Source organism: Eublepharis macularius, chromosome 12 (genome assembly GCF_028583425.1).
Source record: "Eublepharis macularius isolate TG4126 chromosome 12, MPM_Emac_v1.0, whole genome shotgun sequence".
NCBI classification, from domain to species: Eukaryota; Metazoa; Chordata; class Lepidosauria; order Squamata; family Eublepharidae; genus Eublepharis; species Eublepharis macularius.
The window spans coordinates 58,189,235-58,208,804 of NC_072801.1; the positions used below are offsets into that span (position 1 = coordinate 58,189,235).

Sequence of the window (19,570 nt, forward strand, 5' to 3'; positions counted from 1 at the left end):
TTGCAGAAAATGACATATAGATCTAATACATAAGCAATGTTCCCATTGGCTGAAATTCTCTGATCTCTTTATATGGGAGCCAGTTCCATTCCAATGTGGGCAATCTTTCTAATCAGTGTTTTCCTCTGGATGTCAAGTCTTGTTTAGCACTCCTCAAACCAGTTAGGGACTTTTCCATTGCCAAAAAACGTGTTTCTTGGGTCACCATAACCCACTTACAGGAAAGCTAGTTAGCAGCAGCTAAGACGTTACAGAAAAGGCACCCAGCAATTGGTTTCATAGGCACCAAAATTCCAGTACTTGATAGTTTAAAAGACTATGCAAACGTCACAAGTATGGAATCCTATGAAGGGTAGTGTGTAGTGCTGAGAATCGGGGAAGGGGGGAAATAGTTCTCTAAAAGGACTTCAATCTGCTACGGCAAAGCAAATGAGGTATAGGGAGCCAGTCTTGGTGTTGTTAATCAGTGACTTTTCCTCCTCAGCAATTTTTCTGCCCCACTAAACTGCTCTCCCCCCTGGTTCGTCTGCTGAGCCAGCAACCAGTTTGTCTCTGTGTTGCCTGTTTGCCCCAAACACTGTGGGACAGGCACCAGGTGTTGCATTCCAAGGGGTAGTACTGTGACCTTCAGTCTGAGCTGACGGTATGCTGAGATGCAGGGCTCGTTGCTTGCCTCGTGGGGTGGCAGTCCTCTGGAGCCCCCAATCTACTGCACAGAAATCCACGTTTCCCGGTCCTCCACTCAATCTGGATGACAGGAAGGTTTTTCAGCACAAGACCACCTGGGAGATCACTCGTGGACTGCTGGTGTTCATGCTCTGCTCCTCCCCACGGCTGGTTCAGAAAGCACCCACGGTGAGATGAGGATCTCCCCAAATCTGACCTGCCAACTGTCCAACTGATTCCTTTTTCATTACCATCTGTAACCTGCATCTTGTCCCAAGAGAGAACCTCCCTGGTTCTATGATGTGATGGCTTTGGGCAAGTTATGGGGTGGGTAACCCCCCCTAACACCTGTATTTCCCTCTCCTCCTCTAAGCTCCTTTCAATCTCCCGACGGGTTCTGGGCCGCCGACTCTGGGACTCTCTGCTCCGTCTGACGCTTTATGGACAATTTGTGGCTGGTGAAACCCCTGAAGAGATCAAAGGCACCCTGCACCGGCTCCAGCAGTTCAAGGTCCGCCCTCTCCTTGCAGTCCCTATTGAGGAAGATGTGGGACAGGCAAAAGAAGGGTGAGTCTTGGCAGGGGCAGAGTATGGGTAGCAGAGGGAAGTTATGCTTTAACACTGAGGGTAGCCTGGACCCCAAACAGCATGGATGCCTAAGGTACAATCGAACTAAGAGATCGAGGGAATATTTCATTTATTTGAGCATTTCACTTATCGCCCCAAGTGGCTTTACGACATCATTCTGTCCTCCTCCATTTTATCCTCAAAGTAACTCTCGGTGAGATAGGTTGGACTGGTAGAGAAAGTGGCTCATAGAATCACCCAGCAAGCTTCCATGATAGAATGCAAACTTGAACCTGGCCCTCCCAAATCCTAGTCCATCACTCTAAATGCTAATCCAGCCCATGCTGGCTCGCTTTCTTTCTTTCTTTATATATCCAAAATATTTATATACAGCTTTCTCAAGAGGGGGCTTCTAACAATAATATGATATAATGAATTAAAAATAACATCTAAGTTCATGTAGTGGTTAAAACAGCTGTCTAAAATTGCACTAAGGAACAGTAATACAATTATTGGCATAGCCGAAAATGAAAACACGGTCTCAACGCCAGCAGCAATTTATCAAAAGCAGTAGATAAGGAGAGAAAAGCAAGCTGGAGTGAGCAGGGAATCAACAGTCTGGGGGAAAAAACCCTTCTAACAAACAGCCAAACTCCAGAAAAGCATTCAGCTGGGTTCTGGGTAAAAAAGGATTGGCATGAAGAGTAAATTTCAGATATACTGGACTGGATCCTGTGGATACATTATGTGGCTGATAGTGTTTCCTCTGGGAAAAGGTGCTCCTGCATTTGTGGAAGCCTGCCTGCACCAGAGGGAACTATTAGTAGTACAGATTCGTGGAATCCAACCCACCATCCCACATTAAGATGAAAAGGTTTTGAGTGGTTTTACATATAACAAACCATCGTATGTTAACAAGGAAGTGTCACTCACACTTCTTCTCCCACTATAATGTGTGAAACTTTTTTTACGTATCTTTGCAACTTAGGAAGTTAGAAAGTGATGATTCAGACAGCAGGTGTTAAGTTTCGTATCACACTGTTGCTGCCTCTGACTTCCCCAAGATGCTATCATATCCAAAGGCAGCACTGCTGGTCTTAGTTTCCTTTGGATAAGACAGCACTGGAGACATGGTATCTTTGTAATATTTGCTGTATTTACAAATATACGCATTTTATTTACTTACTTGATTCACAGATGTATAGCATGAATAGAGGCAACAAACAGGCAATCCTGATTGTTAACACAGAAGTTCCCCAGAGAGAAAGTCCCTGCACCTTTAAGCTAATGTTCAAAAGTCACCTCAAGTATGTTTTGAGAACTTTCTTCTTAACCACAAGGAACTGAAAAGGGAGATCATCTTATCCAAAAATTCAAAATAGCAGACTGAAAAATCTCTCTTGTGCTGAACTTTGGGGTGTTCTTCCTTGTTATTTGGAGACTGTTAACAAAAGCCAACAGGAGGCAGTTGTCCTGCATGGAGCTGTGAAAGGTGGTGGAGAAAAAATAGGACTGGAGATTGGCACAGAGAGCCGTTGGAAGGAGAGTTGGAGGGCCTCGTTCTCCATGGACAGTGATTGCTGCTGATCTCAGTGGAAAGGACAGTAGAAGAAGGAGATTCCATGCTAAAGGGAAATTCTCCCGCTCTTTTCTGTCCAGGGAGGAGTGGTATGACACGAATGCCCGTGCCATGCTCGCCTGCCTGGATCTGTCAGTGAGGGGTCTGACAGAGGAAAGTCCCCGCAGTCCTATGATGCAACTGAAAATAACAGCCCTGATGGCAGCTGAGCTTTGCGTGAGTATAATAGGGCAGGGTGGTGGAAATGGTGAGAGATTCTGAGCATTACAATATATGAGCCAATAAGTGTACTTGGGGAAGCATTCTACAATTCCACAATCAAGCTTTGCCCATATGGCCGTGGCTGTTGAATACAAAACTTCATATTCAGAGAACCGTTCGCTCTTTTTGACTAGACAGAGAGAGACAGAAAGGTAGAATTGGCATCAAAATTATTTTTTATAACCATATTTGATACAAAATCTCCTTTCTGTGTTGTTGCTATATTGATCAATTGCCAGAATAATTGATCCAAGGATTGGAAACAACTTTATTTTAATTCAGAAAGTTCTTAAGTTTTAAAATAAATTGGACAAGTCCAAACTAGTATTCTTATTAAACAGTGCAACAACTGTTCCTGGAATTTTAGTAAAAGTATAGGCAAATATAGTCAAATATTTGATCACTAACTTCTTTTCAAATTGTTATCAGCTGTATGATCTAAACTATTCGACATTAATTCAGAATGTTAAGAGAGATTTAACAAGGTGGGTAAAAAGCAGAGTATGGTCCTTACACATAATATATAAAAAAGAAACAGTATTGTAATGTCTTTTATTAGAATATGATAAAACATCACAAACTAGTGTGCATTGTGATTGTTTGCTTTTCCTGATAAAATATATTATATTACTACTAGTTAACTAAATGGAGTCAATTTAACCAGGACTGGCTTAAATTGGCATTCTAATTCTATTCTGCTACGGAGGAGCCTTTATCTTTGGCAAGGATCCTTGTTGTAACGGAAGAGGTGTGCTCCTCTGGCAGAAGGCCACTTGAGATAAAGGTCCCACCATTTGTGAAACAAAATCATAGGGTCCAACCCTGAATTTCCTACATGGGAGTTTTGATTCTTGAATTCAAAAGATACTGAACACAGTATTTGTACGGGAAGACACCTTAAAACTTTTGTTGAAACAAACCATGATAGCATGTTTAAGCAACGGGGGCTTTGATTTAACAGATGTAGGGTCATCGTTCCCGTTCAGTCTCACCCAATTCTCCTCCTTATTGCATTCCCCATCACACGTGGCTTTCCCCTGTACTGGTCCTGTGGTTTTTAGAATAACCTTCTCGGTTGTCACAGAAGACCCTCTCCTCCCTTTCATCAGGATATCCAAGTTGTAGCTCCACCCCATGCTAGAATAAATTGTGCAAAATCCAAAAAGCAAATACATATAAACACCCTGAATTTGCAGAGAATGCAGGTGACAACATTGTACCTTTTCTTGTAGCAAAATGAGGGTCAATCTGTTGTCGACTTTTAATTTTGTTCTCGTTGCAGAATACATAAGGCCCTGCTCATAGTTCATTCTGGCCCCGTTTGTGGATTCTTTGCTACTTCTTTGAGGGAGGGACAAAGGGGAGTTGTCCTCTTCTTACTAGGGGATCCCTTTCCCTGCATCTCTTCACAGAAAACTATTACTCTGCGGCTGCAAGAGCAGGAGGCAGTATCAGACCTAAATATCGAGAGAGTCTTGGCTCTCATAAAAGGGGAGGTAAGATTCCTTTACCTCTTGTCCTTTGCATCTCTTGGGTTTCCATTTCTCCTCTGAATCCTTTTTATGTTCCCCTTCTTCCATATTCCATTTCCAGGAAGTGAGATTTGGTTGCCTGACTCCAGAAGAGAATCTGCATTTCCAAAAATCACTGAGTCGGCTCAGATCTGTAGCAGAGGTATGGAAATCCACCAGTAAGCTGATTTGCAGGGGAGGCAGGGATGAAGAGGGGAGGAGGCAGAACTTTAAGGATGCATCCGCAGGCCAAGTTGTCTCCGTTTTGCATTCACAGTCACTACAAAGACAGGGGCATGTGTACTGACAACAGAACTTCCACGCGGAATATTTCTACTCACTTTCCTTTGTCAACAGCAATTTTCCCTTCCGAGCTACCCAAGTACATTTTAAAATTATTCGTAAATGTAAAAGTGTTATAACACTATAGCTTTGGAGCACTATAGCGTTTCCCCCCTTTTGCTTGAGCCTAAAATCTCTGTGACTGAAGTGGACAGTGTGAAATCAGCCAACAGCCTACGTAACCAGAAAATTAGTGAATGACTCAGCTTTCATCATGGTGATTCCAGTCTCTCTTCCCTCTTCCTCTACAGTATGCTGTGGGAAAAAAGGTCCGTGTCCTGGTGGATGCTGAATACACATACATTAATCCTGCCCTGTCACTTGTTACCATAGCAATGATGGCTGTTTACAACACCCAAGTCCCATGGATCTGGAACACGTATCAAGCATATCTCAAGGTGGGCCCTCCTCCAGAAAAACAATCCTCCTTATTTTGTCCACCGCGCTTTACTTCCAGGAACCACTCTACCCTCACCAGCTCAATGATGCTGGAGGACTCCTTTACGGCCCCCTGTTCATTAGCAGCCATGTTGTCTCTTGACCCCTTTTGTAGGCTTGCCAGCCTCCAGGTGGTAGCTGGAGATCTCCCAGAATTACAACTGATCTCCAGGCAACAGAGATCAGTTCCCCTGGAGAAAATGGCTGCTTTGAAGAGTGAACTCTATGGAATTATACCCCACTGAGGCCCCTCCCCAAACCCCACCCTCTTCAGGCTCCACCCCCAAAATCTCTAGGAATTTACCAACCTGGACCTGGCAACCCTACCCTTTTGTGAAGTCACTGTTGTATACTCCAGGACACTCTGATGCATCTGAGTCAGGACGCGGCCCTTGCTGAGCGCTTGGGTGTATGTTTTGGAGTCAAGTTGGTCCGGGGAGCTTATCTGGAGAAGGAACGGCGGCTGGCAAAGGAAAAAGGATACCCTGATCCTGTCCACCCCAGCTGGGAAGCCACCAATGAAAGGTGGGATACTCTTTCCTCAGACCTGTTAATCAACTCTGAACCTGAGGAAACAAACTCAAGGGTACTTTCTGTGCTAATGTACATTTTCTTTTTCCTGTGATACAGTTACAAGCGCTGTCTAGATTTTGTTTTGGACAGAGCGTCTCATGCCAGGGGCAGATTTGAGCTGATAGTGGCCACGCACAACAAAGCCTCAGTAGAACATGCTGTGCAAAGGTATGAGAGGTTCAGAAGACTAAAGGTAATGTAAAGGTAGTGTAGTGTAATAAATAATTATTTATTATTATTCAGTCTGTGCAATATTGGCTGATCAGCATCTGCTGGTGATCCCCAGTCCTAAGGACGTTCGCCTGGCCTCAACCAGAGCCAGCGCCGGCCTGGTGGAACGCTATCCCTGTTGAGATCCAGGCTCTGCAGGATTTGTTGCAGTTCCACCAGGCCTATGGCTGTGATTGAGGCTATGGCAAATTGCCCAACTGGCCCTCTTATTTTGCTCTGGCACTGTTTTGTTTTCTGCTGTTTAAATCTTAGCAGACTTATTTACTCATCTGGCCCCGCTGACTGCCTTATTTGATTTATATATTTAATGTCAGACTTTGGATTAGCATTGCTGTTTTGTATTTTATACTGGGTGTGTTTATTGCTTCTTGATTTTATATATGCTTATATATGTTTATTTTCTATACTGTATGTAATTTATCACTGTTGTAACCTACCCTGAGCCTGCTTGTGGGGAGGGCGGGCTATATGTTGAATAAACTAAACTAGACTAACTACATGCGTGGGCTCCATCCCCAAGATCAGGAGTACCACTTTCCCAGTCTGAGGGCTACAGCCTGTGTGTGTACCATTTGCACCTGCAGAGGTGCTGTGCCATGTGACTCAAGCAAGGTGCAGGGCTATTGCATTCAATCATGGGTGGGGGTGGCATCAGTACACGCAGTCCCACGCACCCACCCCATGAATCCTTCTCCTGTACACCTCATGTGTACAGGGCGTATGTCTTGCCCTTCTGAGAAATCTGTACATCCTCCTGAAATGCTTTGCTGAATTGGGAAGAAGCAAAACTCTCTGAAGACTGAAGGAGAGGGGCAATATATTCTGCTCAGGAAATCTGCAATATTTCGTCTGTGGGAGAATCTTTCCTATGTCCCTTAATTCTAGGAACTGCACTGGGGAGTAGCTTTATTTTAGAGAGCCATCAGTGCCTTTGTGACATCCATAGCAGTGATGGGCAAGCTTCTCTTGGCTTGATTTATACTTGATGTCAGTTTCACCCCTGGCCATGCAGGCAGCCATCACACACTCATTGACATCTGGAATTCAATGGAGCCTAAACTCCTCTCTGGAAGAAACCCTGGGCCATGTAGTTCCTAGAGCTACCTGAGCAAGGATTCAGGCACCCTGAAGAACATAAAGTCCCAGGGATCCTGCAACACTTTTTCCAGAATCTTGAAGAGTTCATGTGGTGTAATAGTTAGAACAGTGCACTAGGGAAGAGCCAGGCAGAAATCCCCACTCTGCCCTGAAGCTCACTGGGTGATCTTGAGCCAATCACTTTGTCTCGGTTTGACCTGCCTCACAGGATTCTTGTGAGAATAAATGGAGAGAATTATATGCCACCCTTAGAGGAAGGGCAGAATATAAATAACAACAACTGCACTTACATACCACCCTTCTAGACAGATCAGTGCCTCGTTCAGAGCTGTGGACAAGGTCAGTGTTATTATTATCCCCACAGTGCAGCTGGGGCTGAGAGGAGTGCCTTACCCAAGGCCCCCTGCTGAGCTCATAGCAGTCGTGGGATTCAAACCAGCAGAGTGCTGATTTGCCACCCAACCAATCAACCACTATGTTACAGCATAGTGTTCTTTCTGTAAAATAAGCGAGTAATATTATCTTCATGTGACAAGGGGAAGATTGAGTCTGATCCATCAGTTTTCTCTGATGTATCACTGGGATGGGCTTTTTATTTATGTATTTATTTTTGATATAAGGATGAAGGAGATGGGCATCAACAAGAATGATGGTCCTGTCAGCTTTGGGCAGCTTCTGGGCATGTGCGACCATGTTTCCCTTCCGTTGGGTAAGTGCTGATCCCTCGAGATCCACGACACATACACCTTGCTTTCTTCTTCATGTGATACATCACCACCTTTCTATTCTCTTACCCAATCTTAGCACAGGCAGGTTATTCTGTCTACAAATCCATCCCCTACGGTTCTGTGGAGGAAGTGATCCCATACCTGATCCGCCGTGCTCATGAGAACCAGAGTGTCCTCCAAGGAATCCGGGAGGAGCGAGATCTGTTGCGCTTGGAGCTACAGAGGCGGATTCTGAGGAAACCTTGAGGAAAGCCAAACATCTAGAAGAGCCACTCTATTTTTTTTAAATGATACAGGACGCACACACTCCCTTTCCTCTAAGAGCCAAACACTGGGCGGTTATGTTTTGCCACAGTGGAAAGCCTTAACTTTTTCTTTCAAAAAGAAAAGAAGTGAATTAGCATCCCATCTCCGTCACCATATTTTCCTTTATTCCCTGCAACAGAACCTCCTGGCTGAGTGACAGCCAGCTGCTTTGAGTCTCAGGGAGAAAGGTGGGCTGTAAATATCGTTAATAACGATAAAAATAATGCATTCCCCTAAAGGATTCTAGGAAGAAGTGTTTAACTGGGCTGAGTTATTGGTTGTGTTTCTGAACTCTCTAAAACTCAGAGAATAGGCCAGTGCAGACCAGCCTTCTCCACACCACCATCACCACATATATAGGTTTTCCAGCACGGAGATAATAAGAGATATATGATTGTGTTTCCTTTGTGTTTTAAGAAAGATAAAAGCAAGCTGTGGGAGAAAGTAGACTGGTGGGCTGAATTGGATTGCAGCTGCAGTAGTGGGGGGACAGGCACATTAAGCCTTCCTTTCTTACCAGTTTCATGATTTAAGTTTCCCCTTTCCCAAAAAAGGGAAAACAAAGTATCTCTATTGGCAAACTTATTCTTCCTCCACTCCATGACTTCAGTTCCTGCCTCCATTTTTTAAAAAATGCATTGTGAATCTTTTCATTGCTTTCCCCCCTCCATATTCCTAAGGCACTGTGGTATGAAGGTGTGCTTTGTGTGACATGGGTGTGTCTGATTTAATTATTTCAGAGGTGTTGGCCAAGGATGAAGATTGTTCCCAACCACGTTTCCTTAATCAACAAAGGATTTGGGGAAATCAGGTCTCTACAGTCTGTTCAACATCTAGAAATTAAAAAGTAATTGCAGAAGATCTCAGTTCACCCTTTTTTATTGCTTCCTTTAAGCTATGTCGCAGAGAACTAAGCTGTACTATTTTGTATCTCGGATGTTTCTGTCCATGTTTGGGAGGGTACACACTGGTAGCAATCTTGTAGAAGCTGAGCAGGTTTTGTTCTGGTCAGTGCCTAGATGGGAGACCTCTTGAGAACAATATAGATTATATCCCTACCAGTGTTTCTGCTCAATGTCACCCCATTACCTTCTCACTGCAGCCAATATCCACACATGGCTTTTGTATCCATGGATACAATGATCCCAGCATAGCCTTTTTGGCAGTCAAAGGAGCCCTTCCTCTCACCTTGGCATGTGGAAAGTAGGTAAGATCCAAACGTATGTAAGCCATCTTGAGTTCCACCACACAAGAAAGCTCTCCATGTGATAAACTGATAATGTTCCTTTTCCCTTAAACATGCATGAACAATTCTCAACATTATACCCTCATCAAAACAAACATTTGGCATAAAGTTTGACTGCCCCCTGTATGTATCACACCCAACATTGAGTGTAAGAAAGGTTTTGTCAACTGGAGCATGGGAAATGAGTCCGTACACAGTCAGGATGTGCAGTTTGGCCCAGACTTTGAGCCAAGCTACAAGTGACGAATGACACTTGCCTGGCAAGTGAACAGACTCACGTGTATTCCTCCCTGTTCACTTGCCATTCACTTGCGCTCCACTTGATCAAGTGGAGTGCAAGTGAATGGCAAGCCGACAGGGAGGAATACATGTGAGTCTGTTCACTTGCCAGGCAAGTGTCATTCATCACTTGTAGCTTGGCTCTTTGTGACAGAGGTACTCCCACAGACTCCTTTTGGCTGTTCATTTCCTGAGGCCACTTATGTGACGCAGATGCTCTGCTGCCGTGTGCGTCCTTTCAGTTGCCTTCTGCCTAGGGGGTGTGGCTTGGTTTGGTGGTGACTGACATAAGGCAGAAGTGCAGGCTGGGGATGGCAGAGAGAGCCAAATCTTTACATAATGGGCTTGATAAAATATGTACATTAGCAATCTGGACTCGTGCACATACGGTCAGGAATAAATGGATTAAAGCCAGCAGTCCTGCTAAGAAATGGCAAGTGCCTTGGGGCTCTAGAGCATGTTTACCTTCATGCTGTGAAAGGCTTCCGCTGTCTATTCCCACACATTAAGCCTCTATGAAAGGGAAAGGATGGTTTTCTTCAGCTGTTTGGCAACCCTACTCTAGAGCAATACTATTCGGAGGGTCGTAATGGAAGCAGACCTGTCTAGGAACGATTGAGGGAGATTATAGAGTGGGTTTGCAGCTGAGTGAGGAGGGACAAAAAGCTAAGGGCCACGAAGTAGGAGCCCAACAAAATGTGGCTGGGCAGGAATGACCTTGACACGGCCTTCTACCCTATCTGCCCCTCTAGGGGGAGTGGAACTGGAGCAGCTGTTCAAACTGCCGTCCTTTTAATCAGCCAGAGGGTCATTAGGTGGAAACAAGGAAGTTGAGATCTGTAATCCTTTGAATGGCTTGAGTTGGTTGGCAGCTGAGAACCCAGGAATCCTATCTCTGTTCCCCCCCCCTGTGGTGCCATACTGGAGATACCCTAAAGCTGGCACGCAAACCCAGGTGTCTCGGTTCCCAGCCCTACTCCTAATAAGGTTTCGGTGCTACAACACTGGACGTTGTTTCCTGTAATCTGTTTATTCCTACCCATATGTTGTTCTCCCAAGCGGCGATTAAAGTAGCTAAGCTGCTTTCTCACTGCAGACTCAAGCTGTCAAATTGTTTTGGTGACCTCTGCAAATGCCAGCAGTGGGACAGCCCTGGCAGGTGATGCCGGCTGTGCTATAGGAAAGTTATCACACAAATCCAGAGCGATCCTATTTAATGGAGCTTTTATTGTACATGATAGCAGTGGGGGGGAAGTATGCTATTGCTGTAGGTAGAAATGAGTTTGGGACAAAAAGGAGAAGACAAAAAGAAAAACAATTGGGATGGGTGCATTGGGGCAAGAAAAGGGACAGCAGGTAGGCAGAGTGGAGGCCTTTGCCAAGTATTACCCCTTCTGTTAAGGAAGCAGCCCCCAGTTACCCACTCAAGCTGTCATGCTACTCAGCTGCATTTGCAAACTGAGGTCTGATTGCACCTCCTAGTTTGGGTTAGGATTTGATGTCGGCATCCATACATTTAAAAAATTTTAAGCCATTGTGTGGGTGTCTTATTCAGTGGTTGGCTCCAGGAGGGTGAGGAATTCCATCAGCGTGACATCATCCTCACAAATTCTGCAAGGCAAATATCATGATGTAAATAACAAAGTACGGTTTGTGCCTTACTCTGAGAGTCTAACCACTGACTTGTAGCTGGTGAGCCAAGAATTGGCAGTAGCTGCTGGATCAAATCTATCAATCTGACCACCAAACTAGGTGTAACTAGAGAGGATCCTTGTGTATTCATTTTCATGTCCTTTGCTCACACGCAAAGCAGGGGTTAAAAGTAGAGATGGGCATGAACCAGAAAAAAACCATACTCTCCGGTTCGTCGCATTTCATGAACCATGAATCGTGAACCACATCCTTTCACGAACCTGCCCAGGTTCGTGAACCGGTTTGTTTGGTTCGTGAAAACGTCACATCCAGGTCAGCAAATTGTCACTTCTGGGTCAGCAGAAGGCCTGCAGGAAGTCCATCCTCTGTTGGAAACTGATTGATCAGCACCAGGCTGTCTGCAGTGAGGAACCAAAAAACGAACCAAATGAACCAGCCTAAAGTTCGTGGCAGTTCGTCAGAAATGGGCTGTGATGAAGTGCCAGTTCGTATTTCGGTTCATGCCCATCTCTAGTTAGAAGTCAAGATTTTTACTTGCTAAGCCCTTCCCTTTCCCACCTTGCTGTGTTTGTCTCTCAGTTTGGCTGTGAAACTAGAAAAAAGCCAGGCACTAAGAAAACACTTTAAACAACAGCACTCAGCAAGGTAAGGCAGGGTTTTGATTCCCATATCCACGCACTCCTACATACCATTTCACATTTGCATGGGAGAACATATGATTAATTCACAGGGATCCAGTTCAGTCACGTGGGAGTACTGTCTAGTCTATCAGTTTCCAATCCAGACATCAAGGCAGGACTGCACCAATTGAGACTGAACTCCGCATTACATTTGTTTTCAGGTTGATCATGAGTAATTTCAGTCAGACACTGTTTTGTGAGTTCCTTGCTGGGAGCACAACTCCAAGACGTGCAAGTCGTGTTGCCAGCTCCTGGTTTGGAGATTCCTGGAGATTTGAGGGGTGGAGCTTGGAGTGGGTGGTGTTTTGGGAGGAGACGGGCTTCAGCAAGGTATAATGCCACTCTCCAAAGCAGCCATTTTCTCTAGGGGAATTAATCTCTGTAACCTGGAGATCAGTTGTAATTCTGGGAGATCTCCAGCTGGCAACCCTATGTGCAGGGCCTGACTTGGATCAGAATCATGGTGTTTAGGGAAAGAGGGCTTAAGCTTTTGCCCCACACCATTTTCCCACCCTGAAATGTCCCCAGGGAACTGCTATTTGCCCCACTAGGGGGCTGCATGTGTACCCATCATATCTGGACAACCCAGAGATGAATGTAACATCAGCTTGGACCTAATCTTACTAGTTAACTGAGAGCCAAGCTACAAGTGACACCTTACACAGGTTGGACACTTGTCAGCTTCCCTCAAGTTTTGATGGGAAACATAGGCATCCTGGTTTTACAGCTTGGCTCTCCATTACAGCTGCAAGACCAGGATGCCTACATTTCCCATCAAAACTTGAGGGAAGCTGACAAGTGTCCAACCTGTGTCAGGCGTCACTTGTAGCTTGGCTCTCAGGTGTAGGCTGACAAACCTCTGTCTTATTCTATGGCTTATTATTGAATAAAGTAATCTCTGGTGCATAAAGAAAGGCAAGTTCCATGGCATATAGATGCTATAATGCAAATGATCACATGTACTTTATTTCTATCGTTTTAGACGAGACAAAGAGCAAAGGAGAAGCCCTGCTTAGCTGCTAAAATTTCACCACTCACATGTTTGTCTTTGAACACTTAAGCACTAGAAACTTAGGGGGGAAAGAAATCTGAAATTATTGTGAATTTGGGACCATTGCAAATATCATGGGTATGTAATACAGCTATACATCATCGTATCATACTGCTCTGATTTTAAGCATTCTGAGCATGCAGGGGGATGAAAACTCAGGTTACCAAGGCATGAACGAAAGGTGGCACTGCTTGCTAGCAGAAACTAGATATGGGTGAAACTGTTAGGTTTCCATTCTAGCTGTAGGTCAGAAAAAGACTCTAACCTAGGGTTGCCATCTCCAGGTAGGGAAATTCCTGGAGATTTGGGGAGTGGTACCTGGGGAGGGCAGAGTTTGGGGAGGGGAGGGAAAAAAAAAAGATATCATAGCACTGGAAAAAGTACAGAGAAGGGCAACTAAAATGATTAAAGGGTTGGAACACTTTCCCTATGAGGAAAGATTGAGGCGCTTGGGGCTCTTTAGCCTGGAGAAAAGACGACTGAGGGGAGACATGATAGAGGTTTACAAGATAATGCACGGGTTAGAGAAGGTAGAGAAAGATGTGTTTTTCTCCCTTTCTCACAATACAAGAACTCGTGGGCACTCTATGAAATTATTGAGCAGTCGGGTTAGAACAGATAGAAGAAAATACTACTTTACACAAAGGGTGATAAACACATGGAATTCGTTGCCACAGGAGGTGGTGGCAGCTACAAGCATTGCCAGCTTCAAGAGGGGACTGGACAAATATATGGAGCAGAGGTCCATCAGTGGCTATTAGCCACAGGAGATAGATGGTATTCTCTTTGTGGGGAGGTGGTGCTCTGTTGTCTTGGTGCTGGAAGGAAGGCAGTGGGAGGGCATCTGGTGTCCTGGCCTCACTGACAGTCCTTTAGATGGCACTGGATTTCTAGCCACTGTGTGTGACAGAATGTTGGACTGGATGGGCCACTGGCCTGATCCAACATGGCTTTGCTTATGTTCTTACAGCTCAGTGTTCCCCCTAACTTCTGCAAATGCTCCTAGAATCTGCATTGGGTTCTGTGGCTCTATTTATATACTGCCTGAAACTGTGGCTGGCTGCCCCTTTTCTGGACAATGTCTGAATTTGCCCCAATGCTCTCTGCCCAAACCTGGGTTGTTCTCTCCCTATCAAAGATCAAGGCCTAGTGGAATCCTCCCCAAACCCTGCAGCAAGGTTCTTCTTCTGGGGCCTGTTCCTCAGATTCCTGGCATTTCGAGAATGATATGTGCTAAATTATCCAGGAACCTTATAGCAAAACCATGGGTTTGTTAAGGTTGAACTGCAACAGTAAATCTTCCAACAAGGTCATTAATCAGTTCACAAACCTGATAAAGGACCATTTAAATATGTCTTTCATGTGAGTATAGCAACAGCAGGCAAACCACTTTCAGTAGCACACAGAAATTTGGCTTCAGTTTGGGGCTCATTAGAAACCACTATTTTGAAATTTGGGGAAATAAAGAACAGGCCTGTAGCTCTAAACTACATATGGCTAAATCTATGCAATAACACTCTAACCTAGGGTTGCCATCTCCAGGTAGGGAAATTCCTGGAGATTTGGGGAGTGGTACCTGAGGAGGGCAGAGTTTGGGGAAGGGAGGGACCTCAGCTGGGTATAATGCCATAGAACCCACCTAACAAAGCAGCCCTTTTCTCTAGGGGAACTGATTTGTCCCTTGGAGATCAGTTGTAATTCTGGGAGATCTCTAGCTACCACCCAGAGGTTGGCAACCCTACTCTAACCCTATTATCCAACCGATATCATTTCACAATCTGTTTCTAAATCCTGTATCTCTAGACCTTTAATGCTTTAACCCTTCACCCTGTATTCCCTTAAATCTGTAATCTTTATCCATCAATCCTATCGTCCCCAATCACATCTCACCCTCAAAGTCCACCGTTCCATCTCCATTGACGTCGGCTTCCTTCACCACATCTGCGATCTCCCGAGTGGTCAGGCGCTCACCCATCAACCGTTGCATGGCCTGGTACAGCTCATCCAATGTTATTTCACCATCCCCATTTGCATCAAACTGAAAAGAGAGGAAAGGGTAATTAGAATATAGGCCAAAGTCTGGGATCTGAGCAAAGATGTGAATTAGTTTGAAACATCAACAATAGGTAGGATTTGGCGTTGGACTTAATTTTGTTGATTAATCGGCTAACTATTGCAACCCCCTACCAAATATGTGGAATGAAAGGTGTGGCCTAGAAGTAGCAGCCTAACAGTACAATCCTTCCCTTAATCTCAGGTATTTTTGAGGCTGTCTTTGAGATATGAAGTGATAAAAGAGAAACTACATTCTCGGATATTGTAGCTTTGATCTCACATGTCCAGAGGTGAGATGGGATGAGGCTAAGTACCAAAACATTATTAAAACCCAAGATTCAGGGGCTCTCTGGAAGAAAAAGATGGAACCATAGCAAGTTAGCAGGACTTCCAAACGAGTTCACAGGAAAGAAAGCATGGTTATGTATGCTGGGTGGTGAGTGGGAGCCACTGAATTACTGGTGAACGTATTACACAGTATGGAAAAGAAGGTCTAGGTTGTAAGGGTTCCTTGGTAATTTGATCTCACCTCTTTGAAGGCATCCCTCATCTCCTGCAGTCCAATCATGCCTGCCGTCTCTGCCAGCAGCTTGGGTGACATCATCTCCACAAAGTCCTCGAAATCCACACGGCCGCCAACTGCAGTGAGGCAAGTCAAGGAGGTGGCTTAGAATAGGCTAAAATATTTCTGATAGTAGCGCTCAGGTTCCCTTACAGCTTCAGAGATCTCTGGTCAGGGACTGGTTTTTGCCAAAGGACCCAAGGCTGGGCCAAGGCTTTTTTGGCACCCGAGGCAAACAATGACTTTGGCATCCCCCCACCCCACCACCCCCCATTCAATAGAGAGAAAAGTGAAAAATCTAGAATGAACATTTTTATTTACTAGTCATTCAAAATGAACAATGTAAAAGTAAAAATAGAGAAGCTCTTCAGAAGTCCTCTATGTTCCATCATGGCAGCTACAAAGACCAGATAAGGAGATTCTAGAAGCCAGCGAATGACAAGCTTCTCCTCAGGCCTGTAGGGGAGGCTCCTCTCTGTGGCTCTCCTCAAAATCTGGCACCCTACGCAATTGCCTAGGTTTGTGAACGGTCAGGCTGGCCCTGAAAGGGCCATTACGAGTAGGGAGGAAGGAAAGGGCAGTGGGCCAAGGTCCCAATTCCCACCACTGCCAAAATGACACCTGGCATTTCCTCCACTTCTCTCATTTACAACTGGGATAGCTACTTGTGGGAGGGCAGGGAGGAAAACAAATTTATCCAGGAAGGCATCATTGCTGGCCTGAATCCGGGATCCAACTCTCTCTGAAGAACAGGAGAACAGGGTCCTGCCTCCCAGCTAACCCCTTCAATCTTCCCCATTTTTTGTCTAGAAATCCCACGTTCTCCTGGCACTCACGGTTCATATTGATCTGCTGTGACAACTCTATCAGTTCCATCTCGGTTGGCATGTATCCCATCGTCCTCATGAGGTTGCCCAAATCTTTGCAGCTGATGTATCCGTCTTTGTCCTTGTCAAACTCCTCAAAGGCCTCACGGAGTTCTGGTTTGTTTTTGGCAAAAAAAAAGGGGGGGGGGACTTGTGAGTCCTAAGATGCCTCTACACCTGTTCAGATCTGAGGTTTTTGGCTTTCTACAGTCCACTTCCTAGTAAGAGGCCTCTCCAGCCCCCCCCCCAAAGTATCTTCTATGGAATCCCTCAATGTTGCAAAGAATTCTGGATATGTTTTAGGACTTCAAAGCTACCCCTCAAGAATTGTGTATTGCTTGTCTGCCACTGAACATTTCAGCAAGAATAAGATTTGTCTGCCATCTCAGAGCCAAGCTACAAGTGATGCCTGACACAGGTTGGACACTTGTCAGCTTCCCTCAAGTTTTGATGGGAAATGTAGGCATCCTGGTCTTGCAGCTGTAATGGAGAGCCAAGCTGTAAAACCAGGACGCCTACATTTCCCATCAAAATTTGAAGGAAGCTGACAAGTGTCCAACCTGTGTAAGGCGTCACTTGTAGCTTGGCTCTCAGTGAGATCCCCCTGAAAATCTTCCAGGGGTTCTCATTGAACACCCAGAATACAGTGTGAAAACAACTTATATGAACAAAAGAAACTGCCTGACAGGCAGGAAACAGGTCTTCCTAACATTTACGGTCAGTGCCACCCCTTAACTAAAGACAGCAGGGACTGAAGCTGGAACTATCCACAAACAAAGTAAATACACAACCATCAAGCCACAGGACCCCCAAGCACAAGACACCTGTTTTACCTTCAATTTCATCAGCTCCCAGTTCCCGTTCCTGCAAAAGAGGTGTAAATATATTCATTGGGATATATGCACCTGGGAGGAAACTTCAGAAGTCCTGGCTGGCTCATCCAACCCACAAAACAACACTCTTTCCTCCAGAGTCCTGGTTCCTGTCCCCCTAAACCTTCCCACCGCCTAAACATAACAGCCTTCTCTTCTCTGCGGCCAATCAATACCATGGCATTGAACCCAGCAATGTCCCAGTTCTGAACTGGTCAATAATAAAGGCACAGAGAAGGACAAACTGACTCGAGCCAAGAGCTGGAAATCTGCCCAGATTACGATGGTGTTGGCTGTCAAGACATCATGGTGAGATGGAGGAACCAGAAGGGGAGATGCTATACAATCTAAAAATCCCATGGTGCGAGCTGGAAGCTGTAGAAATACGGAGAGAAACATCCACGTAGCAAGAGAAGTCTGACATTGAAAATGCCCAGACGATCCTGATATGTTATGTTCTCCATTGATTCAGGAGAGGCCCTTCCTCTAAACGTCAAGCAAGGTGGACGACTTCTCAGGGTAAGTCCCTGACTGGCACATCTGAATCTTAAGAACAGAGAGCTGCCTGCTACCAATTCTTGAAGAGACTGGGATGGACAATGCTTACTGAGGGGAGTGGGGATGAGAAAGAAGATTAGGGGAGCCGACTTAGCCCCAGAGAGCCTCAACAGAGTCCACCACCAAAGCTTGACCTTTATCTTCCAGCACTGAGGGCCTACCTACCTGGAGAGAATCTTGGGCGGGGGACAGACAATAGCTTTTCACACCTGAAAATGGTTTGGGGGAGGGATTGCTTCTTGCCTCATTGTTGCTTCTGGTCAAACAGGTTTTAGAAACAACACAAACAATAAAAAATAAAAACCCTGTTTGCCAGAGGCAAAAGTGGGAAGGGTGAGGTATACACAAGCAACAGCTCCCTCTTTTATGTAGGCCATCAGCAGCATGAAGGAAAGGTGGCCTAAAAGAACCAAATCTCTAATCCTCTAGAAATTCTCTGAAGAAAACCCTGGAGTTCTAATCCCCGTTGCTGTTCTAACTCCTGGCTATCTTTCAGCCTCTTACACTATTGGCTACTAGGACCCAACATTCTCTCCCCAAAGCAGGGGACTCCCGCATCCCACCATGGCCCACTTTTGCCTAATTCCCTTTTGCAGAGAAAATGGAACCCAAGCCTCCCATACTGATTTGGCTTTCTCAAGCATTTGCTCTGCCCAGAGTACCTCCTGATGGTCATACCCCTTGTTTCTCAGCAATGCCCTTGCGCAGAAAGATGCAAGCAGGACCCAGCATGTTCTCCATGGTGTTCAGCGACGTGTGCCCCGGTCCAGCACCTGCATCACCCAGCACAGTCTGCTTGATGTTCATATCCTTTAGCAGCAGAAGAAATGATTCTTGTGACGAGGGTGATTTATAGAGGGGGAAATGGGGATTATCTCTCCCCTTGCTCCTGATCCCCGCACCAGGCCTTTTTTTTGCTCTCCGAGTCCTGGCTGTGACATCTGCTGAATAAATCCCCCCTCCCCTCTCCAGATTAACAGCTGCTACATGGTAAGGGCTGGCAGCCAAGATTCCTGGGTTCTCAGGCTGGGTGGAAACTGGGGGTCTGGAAGGTTAGAAGATTGGAGGGGGTCTAGCATTCAGGGTTCTTCTGTTACACATTTTGGGTTCTTCTGGTGCACATTTAGGAAGGTGAACAATGATTACAGGATAGGAAGGAAGAAATGACTGTCATGGATGGGTTCTGGGACACCTACAGGCAGAGGACAGATTTCAGCATAATTACAGTACAGGTGGATTGGGGGGGGGATGCTATTTTCTTTGCACAGAACCAGGTTACCTCAGGTGAGGAAGCAGGAAATTGGGGTGGCTCTGGGGGACACTTGCTATTCCTTTCTCCCTCCTCTGGTATCCTGTCTCCCTGATTCTTCCCGGTACAGAGATGAGGAAAGCTTCTCTTGTTAAGTATTTATTTGCCATTAGGTTCATAAAGGCACAGGAACTCTGCC

At 45.4% G+C, this 19,570-nt stretch overlaps 2 protein-coding genes across 3 annotated transcripts; one reads left to right on the plus strand and one right to left on the minus strand.

The window, feature by feature from the left end:
• Positions 1 to 639: 639 nt before the first annotated feature.
• On the plus strand, positions 640 to 9,154 carry PRODH2 (proline dehydrogenase 2). 2 transcript variants are annotated; one of them, XM_054992336.1, is made up of 10 exons: positions 640 to 855; positions 1,040 to 1,233; positions 2,893 to 3,028; positions 4,486 to 4,569; positions 4,667 to 4,747; positions 5,178 to 5,324; positions 5,723 to 5,889; positions 5,995 to 6,105; positions 7,887 to 7,975; positions 8,071 to 9,154. In XM_054992336.1, the coding sequence occupies exons 1-10, from the start codon at positions 646 to 648 to the stop codon at positions 8,238 to 8,240; spliced, it is 1,389 nt and encodes a 462-aa protein (XP_054848311.1). In that variant the 5' UTR covers positions 640 to 645; the 3' UTR covers positions 8,241 to 9,154. The 2 variants fall into 2 exon arrangements, with proteins under 2 accessions (XP_054848311.1, XP_054848312.1); XM_054992337.1 differs by lacking the exons at positions 7,887 to 7,975; positions 8,071 to 9,154 and adding an exon at positions 7,181 to 7,357.
• Positions 9,155 to 11,184: 2,030 nt separating this feature from the next.
• LOC129339501 (calcium-binding protein 5-like) lies at positions 11,185 to 18,929 on the minus strand. Its single transcript, XM_054994080.1, has 7 exons — positions 18,801 to 18,929; positions 17,814 to 17,939; positions 17,526 to 17,556; positions 16,663 to 16,806; positions 15,794 to 15,903; positions 15,100 to 15,247; positions 11,185 to 11,436 (listed from the first exon to the last, which is right to left on the minus strand). Exons 1-7 carry the CDS (start codon positions 18,927 to 18,929, stop codon positions 11,411 to 11,413), a joined length of 714 nt encoding a protein of 237 aa, XP_054850055.1. The 3' UTR covers positions 11,185 to 11,410.
• Between the last annotated feature and the right edge of the window lie 641 nt (positions 18,930 to 19,570).

Coding starts and splice junctions, on each gene's coding strand:
- LOC129339501 (XM_054994080.1), bottom strand. CDS start 18,929: ATGAACATCAAGCAGACTGTGCTGGGTGATGCAGGTGCTGGACCGGGG. Junction 17,940..18,800: donor GCATTGCTGAGAAACAAGGG/GTATGACCATCA, acceptor GTATTTCTACAG/CTTCCAGCTCGCACCATGGG. Junction 16,807..17,525: donor GGGAGCTGATGAAATTGAAG/GTAAAACAGGTG, acceptor AAAACAAACCAG/AACTCCGTGAGGCCTTTGAG.
- PRODH2 (XM_054992336.1), top strand. CDS start 646: ATGCTGAGATGCAGGGCTCGTTGCTTGCCTCGTGGGGTGGCAGTCCTC. Junction 4,570..4,666: donor TGGCTCTCATAAAAGGGGAG/GTAAGATTCCTT, acceptor TTCCATTTCCAG/GAAGTGAGATTTGGTTGCCT. Junction 5,890..5,994: donor TGGGAAGCCACCAATGAAAG/GTGGGATACTCT, acceptor CCTGTGATACAG/TTACAAGCGCTGTCTAGATT.